General features: G+C 38.2%; 1 protein-coding gene across 8 annotated transcripts in view; it reads right to left on the bottom strand.

The window, feature by feature from the left end:
- The window catches only part of NTNG1 (netrin G1), a 336,025-nt gene that overhangs the window by 56,734 nt on the left and 256,699 nt on the right, over positions 1–22,592 (bottom strand). For 4 of the 8 annotated variants that reach the window (XM_032867251.1, XM_032867249.1, XM_032867255.1 and 1 more), the window contains exon 5: positions 14,040–14,066. In XM_032867251.1, coding sequence (XP_032723142.1) covers positions 14,040–14,066 — 27 coding nt within the window. Of the gene's footprint in view, positions 1–922; positions 983–3,297; positions 3,364–14,039; positions 14,067–22,592 lie in introns of all 8 variants that reach the window. The other 4 variants (XM_032867256.1, XM_032867252.1, XM_032867253.1 and 1 more) reach the window with 2 other exon arrangements.

Here is a 22,592-nt window from a genome sequence, read left to right as displayed (position 1 = left end):
TTTTCTCTATACACCACAGAAGGACCGACTCAACATTAATTAAAATATGGAAAATGATTTGACTCTATTCAATAAGGAATAAAGAAGCTATCATGGTCATTTTCACCAAGTGGGTCAAACTAAATTCAATTTTGCTAATAAATATATTTCTTTGTAAGAGGTGTTTCATGAAAAAAAAAAAAATCAAAACATGACATAAGCCCAACAGTCAAGGGTGGAAAACAAGACACACCTGTCACATAGGACATTTAAAGGAAAATGGTAAAATAAAAACAGGAGTCTTCATGTTTCCTGAAAAATCTTCATTCTGTGAATGACAGATGCTAGCTGGAATGGGCTATTCATGAGTCACAGATGAGATACTGCTTGCTTTCATCTAAAGAAAGCAATATAACTATTATTTTCAGGTCATAATCAATGCTTCACCCAGTGCAGATCTGCACTGGTATTTGTTCAAATTCATTCCAAACAATGGAAATAGAAATTACAAGGTATTTCACTTGTCACAAAGTCAAATGGGCACAACACATGGAACCTGCCATTCTGTTCTCATGAAAAGCATCCTTGAAACTCACTCTAAGTGAGTTTCCTTATTTTCAATGCAAATGAGCAACAATGTTAATACTCTTAACATTCATGTTCTAAAAAGGATCCTAAACTGTGTTAATGTTATTCACACATTAATCTTTCAGAAAACAAATGTTGCAGCATTTTTAATTTACAGCAGTCAAGTTTTGAGTGAAGCTTTTTTTTCTCTTACAGATGACATTCTCAGTACTATTTGATGCATTGATTGGAATCAGTCAACATGCCTCACCAATAAGCTGATGGGTACACTTCACAGATATTCCAGATTCATACAGTGCAATGTTTCACAACACATAACACCATGAAATCACTGTATGAATCCAAGAATTCCTACCTCTCTTGTGGTTTGCAACTTGAACAGAAGAAACTGTTGACAAAGCTAATTTGGGAGCAACTGGATAGGTTTAAAAGAATGAACAGCACATTAGAAACAATAGTGAAACGTTCAAACTGTAATAACTTATCATCAACCCACTTGAAAAGTAGCCCTAAAGGAAGAGACTATTTGTATATGTTGTTTTTGGGAGATGCTTTCAATCACAAAGGAAGTCTTGTATTTGGCTGAAAATGGATTAACATTGTCAGTAATAAAGTTTAGAGGTTTTATTTTCAGAGGAAAAAGAATTACCATTTAAGTTAAGAATCCAGTTATGTAACGATTATTCCAGTAACAATATGGATATTAGGATCCCCTATTGTCCCTCTCTTAAAATAGTAGCCATGTTGAGGTAATTCACAATCTCATTGCCGCAATTCGCTATGGTCAGTCGCTTTGGGTTACCAAAAGCTCATCTATGTATAAGCCAGTTCGGATTATTTTTGTTGAACTGATTAGACATCACGGAACAGAATCACAATGGTCAACCATCTGGCCCTCAGTCTCAGAGTCACCTTGAGTCTGTCTACCTTTAAAAAATGTAGTCTTCCTCCCAATATTTATTACCTTTGTGATATCAGTTTGCTAATGGCAGAGATTTCTCTCTAAGTTGCCTGCCATTTCTTTTCCAATTATTCATGATGAGTTGTTTGTGAAGATAGCAAAAGCAGGGTAGAGCCTGATGTTCTTTGCAGATGTTGACAAGATAAATTACGCCTGCACAGAACTGGCCTCTGCTAGAAAGTGCACCTTTAGCTAAAATTTCAAGTTTAAGCACTTTGTTCAACTGCTTTCCTTCTCAAATAAATTCATTTGAACACATTATGCAGTTTTTAAAAAACTGCACCTGGCATTAGCTGGAAATTTCTGAAAGTTTTCAGTGCTGTGACACTGACAGAAAACACAGCAAAATAATTAAGTAGGTCTGTTTCAGGTTTTGAACAATGCGTAATCTTGTTCATCTCAAAACTCACTGTGGAGAAGTGTTAAGTCTTAGATCCTGTCTTGTATAATTTGTTGAGCTATGAAATTCCATGGAAAATACTGAGTGACATTTCACTGAAGATGCTCTCATTGAACTTGCCAAGGAATAAAGCCACTAAACCTCCCCCGAATCCTCACAGAATTATATTAATAGGGGTGAGCATGATCTGTACTTCTTCCATGTATGTATGCAGAAACTTGAAAAAATTCATTTGGAGCAGATGATTAAGATAATTCTATTTGCTACTAATATATGTATCTAGGACAGTCTCGATTTCATCACTCTGATCAAGGACTGAAAATGCAGCCCTTCCAATTTGACTCCCCAACAAATTGCTAATATATTTTGTTTTGCTTAGCAGCTATTTCCTGGTTCCTCCTTTTGCTCATTTCCTTCTCCATCTGTATTCATTAGAGTTTAAAAGGAACATCCTGTATGTAAGGAAGGAAGGTGGAAGCCAAAGATGTGCCTTTTTTTTTTTTGAGAAGAAAGAAGGCAAAAGAAAACAATTTTCCATTGAAATAAACTCCTATTTATATATGTCTATGTATATCTATAGGCTAGACGTTAATGGGAATTTAACATTGCACTGCATCTTGTGAATTCATTGCCCAGTTTTTAGAAGTTCTATTTCTTCCTGTGTAATCACACTGCTTCAGTCTCTCTCTTTTATTAATTTACTTAGTTTTGATGTTAGAAATCAGAAAATAATTACAGCTTTAAGGACAGACAGAAAGCAATCTGCCCTTAATGCCGATAGAAATAATCGTTAATTCACAGAGGATTTAAAGGGGAAGCCCCAACAGAGAAAAATATACTGTGATGTGGAAGACAGAAAGAGAGAGACAGAGAAAGAGAGAGAGAGAGATTCAAATTTCTGCCAATCAATATGGAGCAACAGTAAAAGAAAACAGGTCTTTTAGGGGTTACAATACTTCCTTTATGTATTTTCCCCTTGCCCCCGACCTTCAATACAACTGATGTACCAGAAGAGCAAAAGGGAGACAGTGGAAGGATGTCTGTAGCAACTCGCAAGTTTTTAAAGATTTATTATTTACATTCCAAACTGTGATGGCAACAAAACTCCAGGCTTCTCTAAGGGCTGACAGACATTCAACCTAAATTTAATAAAGATCTTATAACTTCTATGCCATCTAATTTTTCCCTATGTCTTCACTGTAATATTTCCAGGATGCTCTTCATATTAGAAATAATATTTGAATCATGATTCTTTCAAAGACATGGCATTCATGATAATGCTCTTATTTAGTGCTAAAAAAGTAGTATATGGGATTTTTCCCCTAAACATGTGGGATTTTATATCAGTAGGAATTTTACATGCTCCTACCTTGTTTTGGGTTAGAAACCTCAAGGGAAGAAATATTCGGCCATATCCTATTAAACTTTGGAGGATCTGCATGCATCAGGAAAAATCAGGGTATGTTATTTTCAGCTATAATGTCATTTGGTCTAAACAGAAAATTATATGGACGAAGACACAAACCACACATCTGGTCTTTAACTTGGTTGTGGATGCACTTAACAAAACATGACTCCCGCACCAAACAAGAGCAAGCAATTGATGATTCCCAAAACATTGAATGGACATTAAATATATAGCCCCTTCGCTAACAAAGCTATATACATTTACTTTTGCAATAAACTAGAGTGTTCTTACAAATAACCAAATAGGGACTTCAGCATTTCAAACTGTTATATAAAGCTGGTGCCTGAAACTAGAAGATAAGGCGAAAGAAATAATTTCTCACTTGAGGATTCCATTCTCTGCAATTTATATTTACAGATATGAACTGGCTGCATTAGTCTTTCATGAGCGATTCTTCGGGGTGTGTTTTAAGTGTGAGCCATTATCTCTGCAAAGAAGTGGATTTATTTCCTATTTTTATTTATGCAATTTCTCAGAGAAAGAAAGGGAATACTGGTGATTCTGGCTTAAGGAGAATAGTGCAAGGTGCTTCTGATCATAGCTAAGGTTTGTATGTGTGGATGTGTATATGTCTTCATGATTTTTTTTTTTTAACCTCAACCTATGTTTCTAGAGTTTTTGGTTCCATCCAGAAGTCATTATAAGCATTGTTAATTTGAGAATTGGTGTTCTTTCTTTCTTAGATTCACCAGTGTATATCTATCTATCTATATACACTCATATACATACTGTGGAAAACGAGAATAGCCAGGTTTAGGACTGGATGTTTTAAAATTACTTTTGTGAAGGTGCGTAACTATTAAAGCAGTCATTTTATAACTCCAATCTACAACCCAATCAGATCAGCTCAAAACTACACCTTTTGTGTGGTCCTTTGGGACCACCCAAGTCCACAAAAAGGGATCTCACCTCTAAACTCCTATAGCATGTTACTTACTGTCTGTACTCCTGATTTCTCATTGATATGTGGATAAGGGATGAGTTTTAATATTGTTAGTTTGAATTTCATAGGTCTATTTCTCGTCTCTGTAATTAGATTGGATCTCTTTGAGGAAGGGCAAAGCCTGGTAGGAGGCCTCAGTAAATATCTAATAATTCAGTAATTGATATCAAGTGGCTAGGCTACTGTAAACAGGTATTATGAGATTGTTTCCTCCATAATTAGATTATAACAAATAATATTCTTGCAAGACATGGTACTTTCACTCTAACTTTGGTTTTTAAGCATTTGTTAGAAAAGTTGATCTATCGTTGTTTTGTTCAAGTCTGTATACAAAGGTAGATGGAATCTTAATACTGACATTACTACATCTGTCAAAATTGAAGAATGCAAGAAGAATGTAATTCTATTTCCCACATTTGTATCCAAGTGTCACTGAACACCTAGATACTCAGTAACATGTAGGCAGAGTATTCAAGCTGTTGACTGAATGCTGCTTTTCACTTGAGCATCCTGGAGCTGGGTAGATACTGGATTAACAGAACAAGTCTACCTGAGCTGCGATGATCACTTTTGGAAAACTACACATTTGTATTTTGAGGGAATTAATATGATTTTTAGAAATTATTTAGAAAAAAAGTTGTGGTTGTGTATAGAATATATATTTATATTATTAGCTTTAAAGTAAGAATATTTCAGTGCATTGAAATGGTTCTCTCCATCTTTTTCTTGTAGGAGAGACAAATACAGGTCATAAGTGGGGGTGCTGTTTGTAAACTTAATGTTAAGTACTCAGTGACTTGTATGTCTTGATGAAATAAAGTAATATTATTTTGTTAGTAAGTTTTGCCAAGAAATCTAAGACAGAAATTTATACCAAATCAATTTAAAATTGAGTTTTGAAAATTAGTGTTATAAATTAAGCTCTATTCCATATTCCAATACATTAAATATTTGCTTATGCCTATTTTTAGCATATTCTTTTCTTAATGTTTCATAATTTTTCCCTGGGGTGCGAAGGTTCCACTTTAAGGATCTTCCTATATGTATAAAAAGTTAACATAGGTCATTCTGCCTCTGAATTGTTAACTACCTGACTGTATGGAATTACCAAGATAGATACCTCAGTTACTATCTGATCCCTACCTAGAATACAACTTTCCTCCGAATTTTGTACTTAAGATGGTTTCTTGCAGGAGGGGAGGTAGGTAACCCTTGTATTTGCCTGGAAATAGAATTAGACTTTTTTTCCCCAAATAGTTTCCATTATGTGGAACGCCTAACTTTCTGAACAATCAAAACTCAGAATCACCAGCAGTCATACCATGTGGAAATCCTAATCTAATCTATATGTGACTCTGGTGGGAAAAATTTTTATGTGCTGATTTTTCCTTGGGAGGAAAAATGTCCTGAAAAAAAGATACTGAAATTTGTGGTCTCTTGTTAAATTCTTACAACACGTTACTGTCTGTGGAATCATGTTGCAATATTTGGCCATCATGGGATTTTTAATTTACGATCTCATCTTCTCTATCTACCTATTTTTTTTTTTTTTTTAAGTAGGCTCCACAACCAGAGTGCAGCCCAATGCAGGGCTCAAACTCATGATCCTGAGATCAAAAGTTGGACACTTAACTGACTAAGCCATCTTATTTTTAAGAAAGTTTATTTTTCTTATAATTGCAAGGCCAAGTAAGGAAACAACTTAAAATTAGGCAGTTGCTCTCCGTTTACTCTTACTATTCTAAGATCCTGGCTCAAATAAATATTTAATCAATATTACTAACAAATGTTTAATTCCCAGGAGTAAAATTCACATTGGAGGTGATATTAATAGCACAATTGAGACAAAATCTATGTTATCATATCCAATTCTAATGAAAATCTTTGTAGCATATAGCCTCAGAGAATTTTTAGCTAGTGGGCCACTTGTTTCGAGTAGGGGGAAATTACAAATAGAAAACAAAAATTATATTACATTGAAAGTATGTATTGTCTCTTTGGGAGAACTGTGGCATAATTTATTAATTTCATTTTTTCATGATTTAACTAGGGTATATCTATGAGTCAATTCTAAGGTCTGGGAATGGCAGTTTCTTACAGGGCAAATGGTACTGTGAGTCAGAAAAATGGGATTTGGTCCCAGTTCTACTAATGAGGAACTGTCTGGTTTTTAATTTCTCTAGATTTCAGTTTCTTATCTGTAAATAAAGGTGCTGGACTAAAAGGTCTCCAAGGTTTCCCTCAGCTGTTAAGTTCTATCACTCCAGTGGTTCTCTCATGATCTAGCAGGGTCCCACTCAAGTTCGTGGAAGGATGAAGCCTGTTGCTCTTTGGAGAATCTAGAGGACTAAACGGGAAGGGAAAATTATTGCTCCCTGTTTTGAAAGTGGATATTTTGACTGTCGTAGTGAAATTCACACTGGACTTGAGAAATTACTGGGATGAGGGGAGGGATCCCCACATGTGCCCAATGGGGTTGTAGATGGCCAGTCATTCAAGAATAGCCTTTTATGGAAATCCCTATTTCTTAAGGATGTTGGCACAATACATCTGGGAAAATGGACTGGGCTCATCTTGATGATCTTCTTGACTAGACTCCAAAGACTGGCTCTAGGAGTATGGAGACCATAACCACATACTCCACAACTGTCCCCCTAAAAAAGAAAAAAAAATATCTGCAATGTCCACCAGATTCTATTACTCTACTGTTATTGTTGAATTTGCAAAGCACATTTATGGGAACCTTAAAAAATACCTATTCAGGGGAGATTATTTTAAAGATCTGGTGCATGTAAGTAGAGGTCAGCCTGTTCAGAATCTCAGTTTTACTGCTTGGACAAGCTTCTTAAGTTCTCTTTGTCTTTCTCATCTGTAATATGGGGATGATGTCATTATCTGCTGGCTGCTTTCAAGACTCAGTGGGTTAATATTTGCTTGACATTGTGGTGAGCATTCAATAAATGTTAGCTCTTATTATCCCAATTGTGGTTGCTGTTGTAATAAAAATCAGATTACTGTAGTAGTAACAGTCCTTACTGAATTGAGGTAGAGAAAAATAATGTGTTCCTCCATTATTTTGCAATCTTAATTATTCCCAAAGTGAATGATTCTGATATGTAAAAAAAGCTCACTTAAGATATAGTTTACTTTAGGGAATAATCCAGTTTTAGGCTCTCCATTGATGAATACTATTGCTCAGAAAGCAATAGAAATGATTTTGGAGATACTGTGAAAAAGATTTAATTTTTAATAGTTAAAGACAAAATGTTAATTTCCAAGTTTCTTTAAGTTTAGAATCAATCAGTTTTGACTACGAATCAAATATATATCTTATCTGAATTTCGTTTTTCATTAGGGAGAGAATTCAGGAAACTGTTATGTGACAGTTTGGTTGTGGCACTTCAAACTTGTTTTTGTGAATCAGAAAAACTGAGATTCTAGTTGTGAAAGGGAAACTTTGGAAGAAAATTTTTCTTCTCTGTACTCCAAGGAAAACTCTGCACTATACATTGGAGAGAACTATGTGACAGTTGGTGACATTGACCATCTATTGCTGATGCCATAGTTTATCAAGCTAGAAGACCAGCTTGAAGCAGAAGGTTAAAAACACTGTATTATATCAAGAAAGCTTTAGAGGTAGGGTTGTTTTAGAAAATAAAGTCACCTTCTATCATCCATAGCACTCCCTTTGCATGAACTATAGGCAGCTTTAAAAGTGGGCACACTTTAAAAACAGAGTAAGTTGTGACCGTGATATCCCATCTCTTTTTTTGTTTTCTAGAAAGTTGTACCATGTAGAATTTCATACTTCAGTAGTTTCATCAAATGAGAAGGTGAATTCTAATAACATGGTAGAATGTGAAGAGTCCTAATTTGGAAATTGGACATTGAGCTGGAATCCTGCCTTGCCCGCTGTCCAGATAAGTTGGACAATTCATTTAATTCTTAGTTGTCTTATCTGTAAAATGATTATGTCAGATGAGTGCTCTTTAAGTTTCCTAAAAATATTAATTTTACTTAATTTGGGGGTTCTAAAATATAGTGGGAAACAGGGTGCCACCATGGATATGAAAAGCCACTGCTAAGGCGATATTAGTGGGCCTTCCTGGGACATCTTTCTTCCGGGAGAGTGTGAGGAAAATATTAGGTAGAGACAAAGTCACAACTTTCCTTTGGGTTTATATAGTGACTCCTGCTATTACTCAGAGAATCTGCAAACATTACTGATGCCTAGAAAGGAATCTATAGAAAACCCTAAAACTCTCTAGAAGAAATCTCTGGGGCCTTGGAGGTAATCTTATCATTTTCACAGTAAGCTGCCTATCCTCGGAACTACGGTGTCATTAAACTGGTGGGGAAGATAAAGCCTAATGTGATAGTGGTAAGTCTGTCCTTGAGATACCACACAGCATTTTATTTTTGCTACAAGTGGCTATTTCGATAAAGAAAAAAATGTGGATTTTTACTGTCATACAATATGTACAAACACATTTCACAATTTGCATGGCAAATTTCATGAGCTATCTCATGTTCTAGACTACACTTGACATATCTACATTTCCCATCTTCCTCAGAATACTGAGGATGTTTAGTGGTAGAGGAAGGCCATACATTAATGGGGTGGAGGGTCACAGTCCCCTCCCCCATCTCCTCATGCATGATCTTTGTAACTTCCGCTGACAACACAGTGAGGTACAAGAAAATGTATCTCTGTTTTTCTCCACGACACTAAATTTCCCTGCACAAAAAATAGTTCAGTTCAAGAATCAACAGGTGTAAGGTGCTGTGTGGTGGATTGGAAGGAGTCTGTGGCAAGAATAAATAAATCTAGAATTTTTCTTTCTAACCTCTTCCATGTGGTATAAGGTTATGAGCATAACTTTTGGAGTCAGACAGGCCTTCCTCGTCCTATTATACTGGTCAAGTTACTTGGCCACTCTGAGCCTCGGACTCACTCGCCATTTGTAAAATGGAATTCTGTGGACATATGGGAACATCTCCCTCCAGTTCTGGGTGAAAGCTCGGTCTCACCCTTCCCGGGAAGTGAAGCAGTTAGTTGGCCACCTACTTATTTATACTCCAAGAAGATTTCAACGATACCTACACCATTGGTGCAGAAGTTCACGGCTACATGTTCGAAGGTTCATCGGGGGCCCTTTCAGAGATCTTGGCAAATCTTTGGTCAAGCTAGGAATGTCCTGATGCCCCACACAGAGATAACAGCAAAGATACAGATAGCAGCTCACACTTAAAAAGTGGCTTGACATTCTAACTTCACCTGGGAAGAGGTTAATGCATGAAAAACATCAAATTGCTCAAGGTGGGCAATGGTCGATAGCATTATTAAACTGCTCCTTTTCTTTTTTCTTTTTTTTAGGTAAAGGATACTTGCCCCTCCTTCATTGTAATATTTGATGTATTCTTCAGGATTAAAGCAGCAGCTATGTCCTAATGTTCATTCAGTTTTAGGATAACCACAAAGTTTTCATGAATGTGAAATGCTAGTTACACAAATATGAAATGGATCTGTGATGAGGATACTGGGCACACGATATAACAAAGTCCCAAAGGCGCTTCACCTGGGACCTGAGCTTTCCTTCCGGAACATCAGCAAACAGTTCAAAATTAACGTAGCACACCATGCAATTTGCCATATAGCTACACTACCCTGTACATTTTCTTCCTCATTATATAAAACCTAATTAGTTAAAGGGCAATTCAAATGAAACTTTTATTTGGGGGATTTAGAAGTATTAAAGCAAAGGGAAGAAAACAAACAAGCACTGCAGGTCTCTGGATAGCATGAACATGATTATTAATTACCCCTGGGTAGGGAAATGATTAACCTTGTTATTTTCCTCACGATCCAGGTTTCTACAGTAAACGGGTACCGAGCAAAAATATTTGGATGCTGTCTGGAAAGCAACTTTTACAAGGTCTCCAACTGGCATCAAATATTTTCAAGTAAGAAAACATCTCTGGGTTTTCTCTCCAGGCTGATGGATCCCTGCGGGTAGCACTTCCCTTGTTTAACAGTCTTGTCAATTAAATCAAATTAGAGATGAAGTTTTAACTCCAGGATGAAGGCAATGCTCATTATAAGAGAAAACAGGAAAATGGAATATTTCCCTGAAGTAAACCATTATTTCTAATTGGAAGAGGTAGAGAGGAGGGGACAGTCAAACTCCTCCATCAATATTCTATGCTTTATATGCCATGAGCTCAATCACTCAAAAGTAATTTAAACAAATAATGTATCCTTGGTTCCCCAGAATGTTTACATTTCTCTTTTGTGGCTATCCTGGGACATATTTTTATTTATTAAAAAATGCCAAGTTGTTTGAAATGGTGTTTCCTGAGGTGATCTTTCATGTCAATGGCTGCCCTACCTTTAATCTCTGACTCATCTGTCATCTCCTTTCTTAAGTGATAATCACCCACACAAAGCTATTTGCACATTAGGCCAGTTCTTATTCTAATTATGGTCTTTATACTGTTTAACATAATTAGCAAAATCACTTGCTTTTCAGAACTAAGGAGCAGATAATATATGCTAGAAGGTAATGATTAGTTTATCACTCTAGCAAAAACATCCACACCAAACCAACGATTAATCAGTATCATCAGCATCAACAAATGTTCACTTGGATAAAATTGTGAATGTTTACTTCTAAGCATAAGTTACATTTTGTATACATAAAAAAATGAAACCTGAATGAATTACTGCCACATTAGGTAAAGTAAAAACAGAGATCACGAGGCTCAAATGACTGTAGATCTATTTTGGGATTCATTAATTGCTGACAATACCACCAGGATTTTTTCAGCCATGGCCAAAGCACATCGAAATGACCAAGTTTTAAATCAAGGAACTCAGAAATGGTTGGGAAACCTATTTCCTAAAAAAATAGACAACAGCAGGTACACATGACCTTAATGGGAAATTTGTTTCAAAAAATATTTTTAGCAGATGATCGGAAAGGATGGCCACTCTGTCCATGCATTTGAACCTTAATACTGGTGTTGACAGTTTGAGATCTATACTGAAACCTATCACGGCTCCAAAATCTTTAGTCATTGTGTAGATAATATATGTATGTGAACTTATGGTTACATACATCAATAATTTACATCAATGGTATGTATCATTCACTTTCCTTGAGATATGCTTTGATGATGTGAGTCTCACGGATATTACATCTGTTATAATGGCATTGTCTATATACTGGTTGGAATTATGCTGGTTGATTCCTTCTCTGGGATAAAGGGAAAAGCCCTGGCAACCACCCAAACTTAGTTAAAAATTCAAGCAACTCATTCTTCTCTGGCATATACCTTGGAAACCCATTCCTGTGCCCTCTAGAGTAGGCAGCAAGTCATCTCTGTGTGAATTCTTGCCCTTTGCAGAGGAAAGGAATCCACTAGTGCACCCAATGAGCGCCTTATGAGCCCACAAAGAAGGAAGGTGCGAATGCCACAGAAGCAGCCCAGAAGATCCTATCCTGTTTGATGGCTTTTATAATCAATCTCTTGACTTTAAAGCCAGCGATCGGCAAGCTAGTTGTGTGTGATGTTGGGTGACTCCTGGCACCTTTGACACCCTGTTTGCTGGAGAAATCTGAGGGAACCCCCACTGCACTCCAAGCAGAGCAGCCAGAGGCATAAGGAAGGCAGGTTACAAACTATCATTTTGTTTGCTAGCAGGTTTTGTTTCAGTATTAAGGAATTAAATTTTCCTAGGCTCCTGATCAAAAAGGTAGATACATTTTCCAAAGGCACCACAAAACATCCTTTCAGGTCACCACTGATTTTGAAATAAAACAAAGCAAAACGAAACTGGAATTTCCTGACTCAGTGTGTAAAAGGTCAACATCTGCTGATGCTCAGAGATGGGGCACGTGGTGGAGACGGCCAGATGAGATGTTGAGTGAGCAATACAGTCGGTGATCCCATGCGACACACGACCGACACGCAGAACAGAAACACCCCAGCGCCAAAGAACTACTTTCCATGCATCCATTTCTGAAAATTTGACAGGTCACCCCGCCGGGGCAGCCTCAATAATCCGTCTCAGCTGGCTTCCCCTTGGTACCCTTTTGTTCTAAGAGGCATATGTAAATGAAATTGTCAAGGCCTGAAAGGAGCCCCCTGTGGGAAGCCTGTGTGTATGTATACATGACATATATATATATATATATATATATATATACTCACACAATTAGACAAATCCCAGGGGAGATACTAAAGCAGATCACAGAGACTATGAGAGCTGAAGGCTTCCCCTGCGAGTCTGCAGCACTGATGCCATTTCAGCAAGATACTATAGTCCAGGCTGCAGAATTAGACTAGTATCTGAAATGAGGGGAACACTACCTCTATTTACAAAGCCGCTGATTTTCATGGTATTTCACGTGTCTAGTGCTTAACAAATCTGCGTCCAGGTCTATTTCCAAGCTTAAGTAAACTGGCTCGATTTGCAGATTGGAAGACCTGACCATGCATTTATCAGAAGTAGGAAGCTGTTTTATCCAAATTATCAGAGTATTGTGCTGAAGATGGATGTTGGGTATTCAACAACGGCTGTTCATACTGCCATCACCCTGGGTGGCCCAGCACCCATGACGAAGTCCGTGACGGGTGAGACCACAGTGAAAACTCTTGTCTTCACGTGCAGTACCTAATCTCTGTCTCCCCAGCACTCTGTTTTTAATGGGTTATTCAGCAGTCGTGCAAAGGATTTAGGCATCAGAGAGAACGGGTATGAAATGTAAGAACACGTAAGGTCCTGCTCTGCGAAGCTGTGGGGCATTTCCTTAATGAGCATTTCAGGCTTGGTGTTGGGGTGTCATTGTTTTACATGTGAATAAGGAGCTATAGCCTGGTTCTCCCACGATAGCCGGGAGAATGCTCTATGCAATGGTACTAGAGAAATGTTTCGTAGAAGCTTGAAGAGGGATTTCTCTTTCAACTGCTTCTATTTCTACTAAGAGATTTCTCACAGGAATTTCTACTAGCTGGATTCCTAAATTCTGCATATATTTTTTGTACCCAATTCTCTATCACACTTCAACCTAAGTAGTCAGGAGAAGATGGATCACTGTATTTTCAGAGGGAGAAATGGACATACTGATTTTTTTTCCTCTTCATTCCCCCAGAAAGACTAATGATCACCAACCTCTTTCAGGCCTTCACAAAGATTGGAGTGTAATAAATTACTAAAATTCCCTCCCCTTGGTTTCATGGCGTTTTCATTGGGTTCTAATGAATATGCCTAAAGTGTTCATTGGTATTCATTCTCTGCTTTTAAAAATTATGGGAGAAATCCACATCCAGTCCTAAGGAGAAAGTTCAATTTGTTGTTGGTTACTAAGCATGGGTAATAGGACTGTTTATATTTTTGCTAAATGAGCTATGGTTACCTAAGTAATTGCACCTGTGTGAAGGTAGCCTTCATTGGTCAAAAGCGGTCAGGAAAGCCATGGTACTGTGATATCTGTGATATCCACAGAGAAGTTATGCACTGATAATTATTTTATCTGTGCTCTCACCCTATCTGTGCAGAGAACACACACAACGGTTCAATTCACAAAGAAAATACCCTCTTACATCAGAAATGGACACTGGGAAAATAGACCTTAGGAGCTCAACAAGAAAACAAAGCTAGCCTAGACTTGGTTTGGTGACTTTTTTTTTTACTTACTACCGATACTGGAAATACTGGGGATACCTGGAGAGAGAAAAAACAATAAAGAAAAATTGTTAGCTATTAATACATGTCATCGTTAACTTAATATAAACATCTCAGAAACTTAACACCTAATAGCATTCAGATCATCAGGAAATACACACGAAAAAGCAAGATATCTATTCATCCATCCAAACCATTTTGCTTTCGTTCTAGAACTCCTGAACTTGGCAAGGTTGGAAAATTAATGCTCAACTTCAACAGCTGGTTCAAGACAAGCTTCATGACATCAAACATTTTGTGCCTGCCTGTAAGGTTAATGAACATTTGTACGTGGTTCAAAACAGATTTTAAGCTAGACTTATGTTCTGGGCACAGAGTGCCAAATATACACCATGTGGACCTGTACACATATACCCACGTAGGCACCAGATCTCTTTAGATGTGTTATGAGATGCATATGTTAGCTGCTGAAAGTCATTTGGCCTTTTATTTGATTCATTTCACAGAACCATCATTTTTAGTCCTCTTTGACATGTCAGATATGTGGATTAAGCTCTGTAATAGAAACGTAATTGAGAAGAATAGTTTAAGGAGACATTAGGTTGTTCATATTGATCATGGACTTCAGCCATTATCCCAGGTTCTACTTCAACTTACAGGTTGTGTGAAGGTGGTGGGACCATTTCAGAATGCAGTGGGCTTGGTACAAACGTGGATAGGAATTTAGTCTGTCCCCGGAAAACTCCCGGCCGAGAGCAGGGGCCAGGGAAGCAGGCTGTCTGGGTTTGAAGCTTTGCTCTTACCCTCACTGACCGCGTGACCTTGGGCAAGCTGCTTATTCTTGGTTTTCTACCTCTTAGGGTTGTTGCAAGGATACACAAATAGATATACGTAAAGTACTCAAAGTGGTACTTGGCGGGCAGTGTGTACTCTACCTGTCCTTGCTATGGAGTACTTTTATTGATACTGTCGGCCCACCAACCAAGCAACACTATGATAGATATGGCTGAGGGAGACTTGGAGATTTTACATCTCCTCCACTAAATTTGGGTCGTGGTGCAGATGGGAGCAGAGGATGGGACTCAGGCAGAAGCGAGTGAGAGTATTGCTTGGCAACGGATCAGCTAGGTGATTTCAGGCAAGTTCCCAGCCTCTCTAGGCCTGTTTCCTCACCACCAGAAAGGGGTTAATAATATCAACTGCACAGGGCTGCTGTGAGGACTGAATGAAATAATCCATAAAAATGTCTGACACATGGTACGTAGCCAATAAGTGATAGCTGTTAATGAGCTGTGCAGCCTTTTCTCCACATCACTGGAGTGTAGTCCTAACAGGTGGTAAACGTAGGAATCATTAAGCTTCTATTTTTGTGTTTATCTTTGAACAACTGCCCTCTGCTTGTTTTAACATTTAACATTTAACATAATGGGTTAAATCACTGTACCTCACTCAGAAATTTCGAGCCGTGTAGTCTTTAAACCTAAAAGATCTTTTCTTATTTCTTCATAGGGAGGGGAGAAGGAGGAATTAAAGATTACCATGATGTGAAAAAACAAACAAACAAACAAACAAACTTGAGAGGAATAAAATTTTATCATTAGCTATAAAGTACATTCAAAATCTCTTGATTTTAAATGCACAGAGTTTAGGGTCATTCAGCTTAATTACTGATCACTCTCCCACCCACACTGGAAATCTGTTTTAACTCTTGTTCTCTGAGCCGAATTTCAAGCTGAATGCAATCTCCTCAAAGGGCTGCTGAATTCCTGACCCCACACTTCAGCAGACTGTCTTTGATATAGCCTGACAGTGACTTGGTACTGAATCTTTCTTTTTTTTTTTTTTCTTTCTAAATCCCCTGTTGAGTGAGGTATGATGGCAGCATCACAATTTTAGTATCAACTGCAGAAGCTCCAAAGTTCCCCGTGATTGCAAATCCTGCTGCATTGGATCCGCCTGCCTTTTGTGGTCCGTCAAAGAGAATGGGAGTTAGGGTGGCAGGAAGAGACTTTCCGGGCGTTTTCAAACTTAACCGGAGTTAGAGGGCCATGCATAATGCAAGGTGAAGATCCAGGCTGCTTGGCCAGATGCAATGGCGAGCCGGCCTGCAAGACTGTCTGATGCGGTACTTGCTGCCGCAGAATGCTCAAGGAAGATGCCGAAATGTTTCCTTCCTTTGGGGATGCCAGCGCGGGGAGCAGGGTTCACTGCAGCTCGACAAGCCTCTCGAGGCGAGGCCATTATGAGATCTTATTTTCGTCATGAAGATGTTTTCTATTCCCTAACATTTTGGATGCTGGAAATTCATCTTCTTCCTCATTTTGTGGCTCACAACTTTTCGAGGTGTTGCTAGGTGAGTTCCTTTCTAGCCATTGCTGCAAAATGGGAATTGCTTGGAAATGATTTTTAAACTTTTCATTGGGATAAAGGTTTTTGAAGAAGCAAATAACTGAACACCAAGGGATGCCCATTAGTATATTTTCAAATGTTACTTTTTTCCCCAAATGGTCAAACATCTTGCTTTTTGTTCCCTATAGACAACTAAAGAATTTAATAAGCCCACTGCATGCCTTAAAAAGGCTACAAACAAGCCATGAGATGTCTGCCAGATTCCTAAGGAATAAGACAAGAAGGCTACAATTCATTTCATGAAAGGTGGGTTTCTTTGGGGTTCTTGGAGGGATGCATCAATGAATGTATGGATGCATCCCTCTGACAACATGCATCTGTCTCTGTTGTCAGATGGAATCTAATTCCATCTGGCAACAGAGACAGCGCCTATAAACCACAGTAATGAAAGTCAGATTAGGCTCAGGGAAACTCTAGATACACGTTGGCAGGTTTGTTTTTGTTAACATTCCCTGTGAAGTGACAAGCATTATGTAAACAATATTTTTACCTTTAAAACTGAGCTTGGAGGTTATCTCTTCCCTTCCTCTTCATCTCCTGGATGTGAATTAGTCACTCCCTGTGATCGCACACCTCCTTGGGTAGGCCTCCCTGAGAAACTTACCAACTTACATTTATAATTGTTTGTGTTTGCCTGAGAGGTCTGAGGGGCAATCACCATGTCTCGTTCTTTTCTGTATTTCTAGTATCTTCCTGGGACAATGCCTGATACAGAAGAGCTGCCCGAGTGTATCTGAGCAAAACTTTATCACTGGTAACCAAGAATTTTCTATCCTAGTGAAAATACTTTTGGCCATGGTATGATCTTGTCCCATATAAAATGTTTCACTGAAACATTTCTCAGAGTTCAGTATGAGTGGATATGTTTGTTCCCTCTGAACATTTCCTCCACTCCAATAACCACAGTTATACAATGTACAGATGCCCCTCACAACTTTGCCTTCCAGGAAGTCAAGAGACTAAAAAACGCAACCTGGAGCGCAACTGGGTAAACTCACTTCCTATTTGGCTTATTTACCTTCTATTATTTCTCTCATATCTTCTTTTTTAAACTCCTATTTGGATATTCTTATTTGTATTTGTCTTTTTCCCTAAGCCACCCTGGAGGCAAATACAGATGTTGTAGGGTCTAAAGCATATCCAAATCTGGGAGCTCTCTTTAAGAAAAAGAATATTAACTTTAAAATATAAAATTAAATATGACATTAATTTTTTTTTTAAGTTTAGAAGGATCCTAGGGAGGAATCCTGAAATTTAAGCTTCTTAGGTGAAATCCTTCTCTGAAACAACCTCAAAAATACTCATGAAAGATAAAGAGATGATATAGGTAGACAGAAAGGAAGCAGGATACCAGATAAACTAATTCAGAAAGAGTCATTTAAAAATGAAGAGCAGAAAGGGAGTTAAGCAATAATCTCATCAAGCCCTCCACTTTGCAAAAGAGGAAACTGAAGGCAGGAACAGAAGCAAGAGGCCTGTCCAAGTCAACACTTTTCTATTCAACATTGGAAGAGGTAATTCCTAGTTCTTGTCTGCTGAGACACTGCTCAACTTGCACAGAGGAAATAAAGCCCAGGTATGCAGGAACTTCACCAGAAGGTTCTGTAGTACATGGCACATGAGTTTAATACTAGTGCTTCTTCTAGAAGAGAAATGGTACTTCAATCGGAGACACACACACATGTTGAATACGCCAAAGGGCTTCCTGTGCTAAAAGAATGAGCAGGTGTTCAGTGTAAACGCTCTTTCAGTTAGTTCCTCCTCCACTGGCCCTCCCCACTCCTATATTTATTTTAATGTTTGTTTTGAAGGAATTCTGCTGCGATTAAGAGGATGAGAACTTAGCAGAATTATATAATTGTTTTCTTCTCTTTCTCCTACTTCTTTCTATTTTACTAACTCTCCCACCAAGTAAATGGCTAAAGGGGGCCCAGTTAGGCAATGTGATGGCGATCTCAAAAATAAACATCCTAATCTTCTGAAGCAGATTGATGCAGTGCTAAAAGCCATAACTCCTTCTGAGAATCAAAGCAAAGTCAGCAGCTTTTCATGGAGGAAATCAGAAGGGACACAGATATGGTATGCCTCAAACTGAGAGGAAATATTGCCCCTGTTGTGACAGATGGCTTGAGAAAAAGCCCATCAAGTAGATGACTAGGTCTTCAGAAGAAACCAGGCTATAGCCATCAGGAGCTAGAACTCCAAAAAACCCAGCTGAAGTTGGTGGGTGGGTGGGTGATGAGGAAGAAAACATTCTGCAGCCTCATTCATAATCTGGAGAATTATTTCCAATGTCCTTCCAGCCCTGGTCCTTGGCACCACTGTGTTAATAGGAGGTATAGTGAGCTGTCTACTAGGAACTTGAAAGTGAAGGGAAATAAAGTTGCCTTCATAGAATTGTACCATGGAATCAATATATAAATGATCCAATCAAAGACAGCTAAAGTCATCTTACAACAACAGAAACGGTCTAGGACCTGAGTATATGTGACAGACTTGACAGAGGTGACAGCAGCCTGAGGTAGCCTACTGATATATGTGAAGAACAGGAGAACAGCCAATGAGAAGGAGGAAGCATAGAAAGAGGAGCACTGGGCTAGCATTGTCTCAGGAAGAGGGAGGGGTACCCTGTAAGCTCTCAGACCTTCAGTGTTCTGTTGGCATTAGGGAGGCTTACTGTGTGATAGGATGGGTGTGTCAGAATGTTTCAGCCTCATGTTATTGGCATTCGAGTCATATTTTCCTGTCCCATGCTCACCAAGCAACCTTCTGATTATTATCTGGCTCTGGGAAGAGTCTTAATTACAAGGGAGAGAATACACTGGTCATAAGAACTTAACTATTCTGAATACCATCACAGTTATTTCATGTTCTGGATGAATAAATTGGGATTTAGACACAACTTATCTCCCTAGATAGTTGCTGTCTCTAAAGGGAGAATTTACTCACCAGGCTGGGTTGAGTCCACAGTGTTAGATCTCAGTGAAATTGTCATGACAACAGCATCTCACTTTATTGTGTGCTTACTATGTGCCTGCCTCTGTTCTGAATACCTTAAGTGTATTAATTGATTTAATTTTTATGACAACCTTATCAGGTCAGCACTCAGGTTTATTTTACAGATGGGGGAACTCAAACACAAAGAGCTTGCCCAAGGTCATCTCTATAGTTGGGAAGGAAACTGAGATTTGAATCTAGAGGTCCAGGTTCCAGAGCTTGAGCCTATAACCACCACTCTATACTATCCCTTAGTTTATTGTATTTATCTCCAATCATCAAACACAAAAACAAACAAAAAGACTCTGAAAACTAAAAGGTTTTTTCTTTTTTTCCCCTAAAATTCACCTGCAGCACAACATAACATGCTCTGAACTAATTTGGTGGCAAAACATGACTGGAAGGGGTATGAAGTGAGAATAATAACAGGTTTGCTGCAGAAATACTAAAATGTTTGATTAAGTGGTGCTACATCATATTGTGCTGTGGGTATGGTTAAATTATGCATCTACAATATATGTATTATGAAATCCTAATTTTGGAATTTTGAATTCCAAATTATACCAGGTTACATGAGCTTCAGATAAGGACTGTGGATTGGTGGTTGTACATGAATAATTTGGTATTCTGGTTTTAGATATTGGGCCAGCAGCTGGGGTCCTACACATGAGGAAAGTGCTCTGAGTAGAGAGTGTTCTCTTACTGTGTTGATAGAATTGGGGTTCTGAGTCTCAAAGGATGGTGGACAGAGCCTGACAGTGCTCAAGTCACTTGAGGCCATGAATGCCATTTGGGGAGGTCTGTGAAGATCAGCCAGCCATGAGCAACCATGAAAAAAAAGTGAGTCTTTTTCCCATTTTGTTTCCTCCAAGATAGCTGACTAACTCTTCCTGTCAGAGATTGAAGACCCTTGTGTTAGAGCTCTTGAGCCATGAAGACCACACATTCTAGGAAACACGGGAAGATGGATGGGAGGTCAATGTACCCATGTGCACATTACAGCATTATTTAGGGTGACTTATTCACTCACCAAATAGTTGATCCCACAGACATTTATAAAGGCCAGGAATACAGCATGGTTCAGTTCTCAAATTGCTAACATTTTAGCTCTTGAAGTCAGGTGGACTAAAGTTTAAATCTTGTTCTGTAATGCATTTGCTGTGGGACCTTGGGACAACTTACTTATTAATCTTTGTGTGGCTGTGTTTCCTGATCTGTCAAATGTGGATAAAAATAGTACATACCCCATGAGGACCATTGTAAGGATTTAATGTAAGAAAGCACTTAAAGCCCTTCACAAAGTATAAGATCCAATGGTTATTCTATTAATAAATAGAAGCTACCATTATTATTATTATTATTATTATTATTACAATTTTGGTTATAGAAAGTCAACCGATTGTAAGTGTACATATACTGTCAAGAATCTAGAGTGAAGCCTGGGTGGCTCAGTGGGTTAAGCCGCTGCCTTCAGCTCAGGTCATGATCTTAGGGTCCTGGGATCGAGTCCCACATTGGGCTCTCAGCTCAGTGGAGAGCCTGCTTCCCTCTCCCTCTCTCTCTGCCTGCCTCTCTAACTACTTGTGATCTCTATAAAATAATTAAATAAAACCTTAAAAAAAAAGAATCTAGAGTGAAAAGAGCAATTAATTTTGCCAGGGAGGGTCTAGGTAGGCTGCACTAGAGGAGTAATCTTGAAAAAGGAGAATTATAATAAAGAGTGAGAGAAAGGCAATTGGAGAAAGGAATAAATCCAGTATCCGGCATGTTGACTTTGAGATCTTCCTAGACAGCTGGAAAAATTGGTCTGGATTCATGAAAAGGATTCCAGGCTGTAATTGACTGATTACTGTTAAGCCAATGTCACTAAGAACTAAAACCACAGGAACTGATGAAAAGGACAAGGAAAAAAAAAACTGTAGACCGAGAAGAGGAGGTGTGGAGAGCTTGAAAATTTGAAACAAGGGCAGACAGGGAGCATTTGAAGGCAAAAAAATAACAAGCAGAAATCCAGGAAGAGAAGTAGGAGAAATCAGATTTAGATAAGGCTGGCTTATCTAAGCAAGTGTCAAAAGGTTCAGACCCCAGTGGAGAACAGAGGAAGTAACTGAACTTTAACCTGAAAAGCAATACGGTGCAAAGTGCAGTCCTAGAAGTCAAGACATACGTGGGTTCCAATCCTCCTTCTCACCCTGACAAGTGGTGGAAACCTTAAACAGGGTACTTGAGCTCAGCAGTCAGCAGATTCCACGTCTATAAAATGAAACTAATGGCATCTATAAGAGTGCTGTGAGTTAAGAATGAACTAATGCATGTAAAGCACTTAGGAAATTGTCTGGATAATGACATACACATGAGCACACCTGGGAAAATATAAATTGGTCAATGCGAATTTAATACGAGAGAAAATAATAGAATGATCATCAAATTACTTTCCATTACTCAGAAGAGCCCTAGATATTGTGTAACAATTCGAGTTGGATTTCTGAACAAACAAATAATGTCAATGCCAGACCAATTTAATTTTCTCTCTTTGAAGAATATTAGACTGTGTAGGTAAAAAGAAAGTGAAAGATTGAATACAGTGGAACTGGATGGGCTTTCTGTCTATCTTCATGACATTTCTATCACTAGGCTGTAGAAATTGCTTAAAGCAGAAGGTCCCTGAAAGAGTGTTTTATAGAAAGTTATTAAGTGTTCTATGAACATTTATATTTGGGAAACACAGAGTAAAATAAGTTACTTTACTATAGGATTCTCAAATGTTTTTTAATAAGGTAATATGAAAGTCGTAGAGTCATTATAGTTTATAGCATTTTCCAAACTTCTTTGGCATGGAATCTTTAAAAGGTCATAGAACACACCTTTGGAAGCAGAGGTGTAGACAATATTAGAGTATCTTTCTTAGAGTTATAATTTCTAAAGGTTGATTGTTGAGTTTTCAGCATCTATATGTAGAAAAATATTGTGTATTACTCCACAAGGATTGGAAATTTAAAAAGGTGTTACTTAATAGTTTTATTCAGGAGCTGGACAATAGCAATCAAGTGAATCATAAGGAAGCATGAGTTGCTGTCTACTTGGAAGACAGAAATGAAATTCAAAGACACTGTGAATACTATCAGAAATAGAATGAAGATCAACAGGGAGAAGAAAGAT

The sequence above is a fragment of the Lontra canadensis genome, unplaced genomic scaffold (genome assembly GCF_010015895.1).
Source record: "Lontra canadensis isolate GAN:19392208 unplaced genomic scaffold, GSC_riverotter_1.0 scaffold33, whole genome shotgun sequence".
In the NCBI taxonomy this organism is placed as follows: Eukaryota; Metazoa; Chordata; class Mammalia; order Carnivora; family Mustelidae; genus Lontra; species Lontra canadensis.
This window is presented reverse-complemented; position numbering and strand designations above follow the sequence as displayed.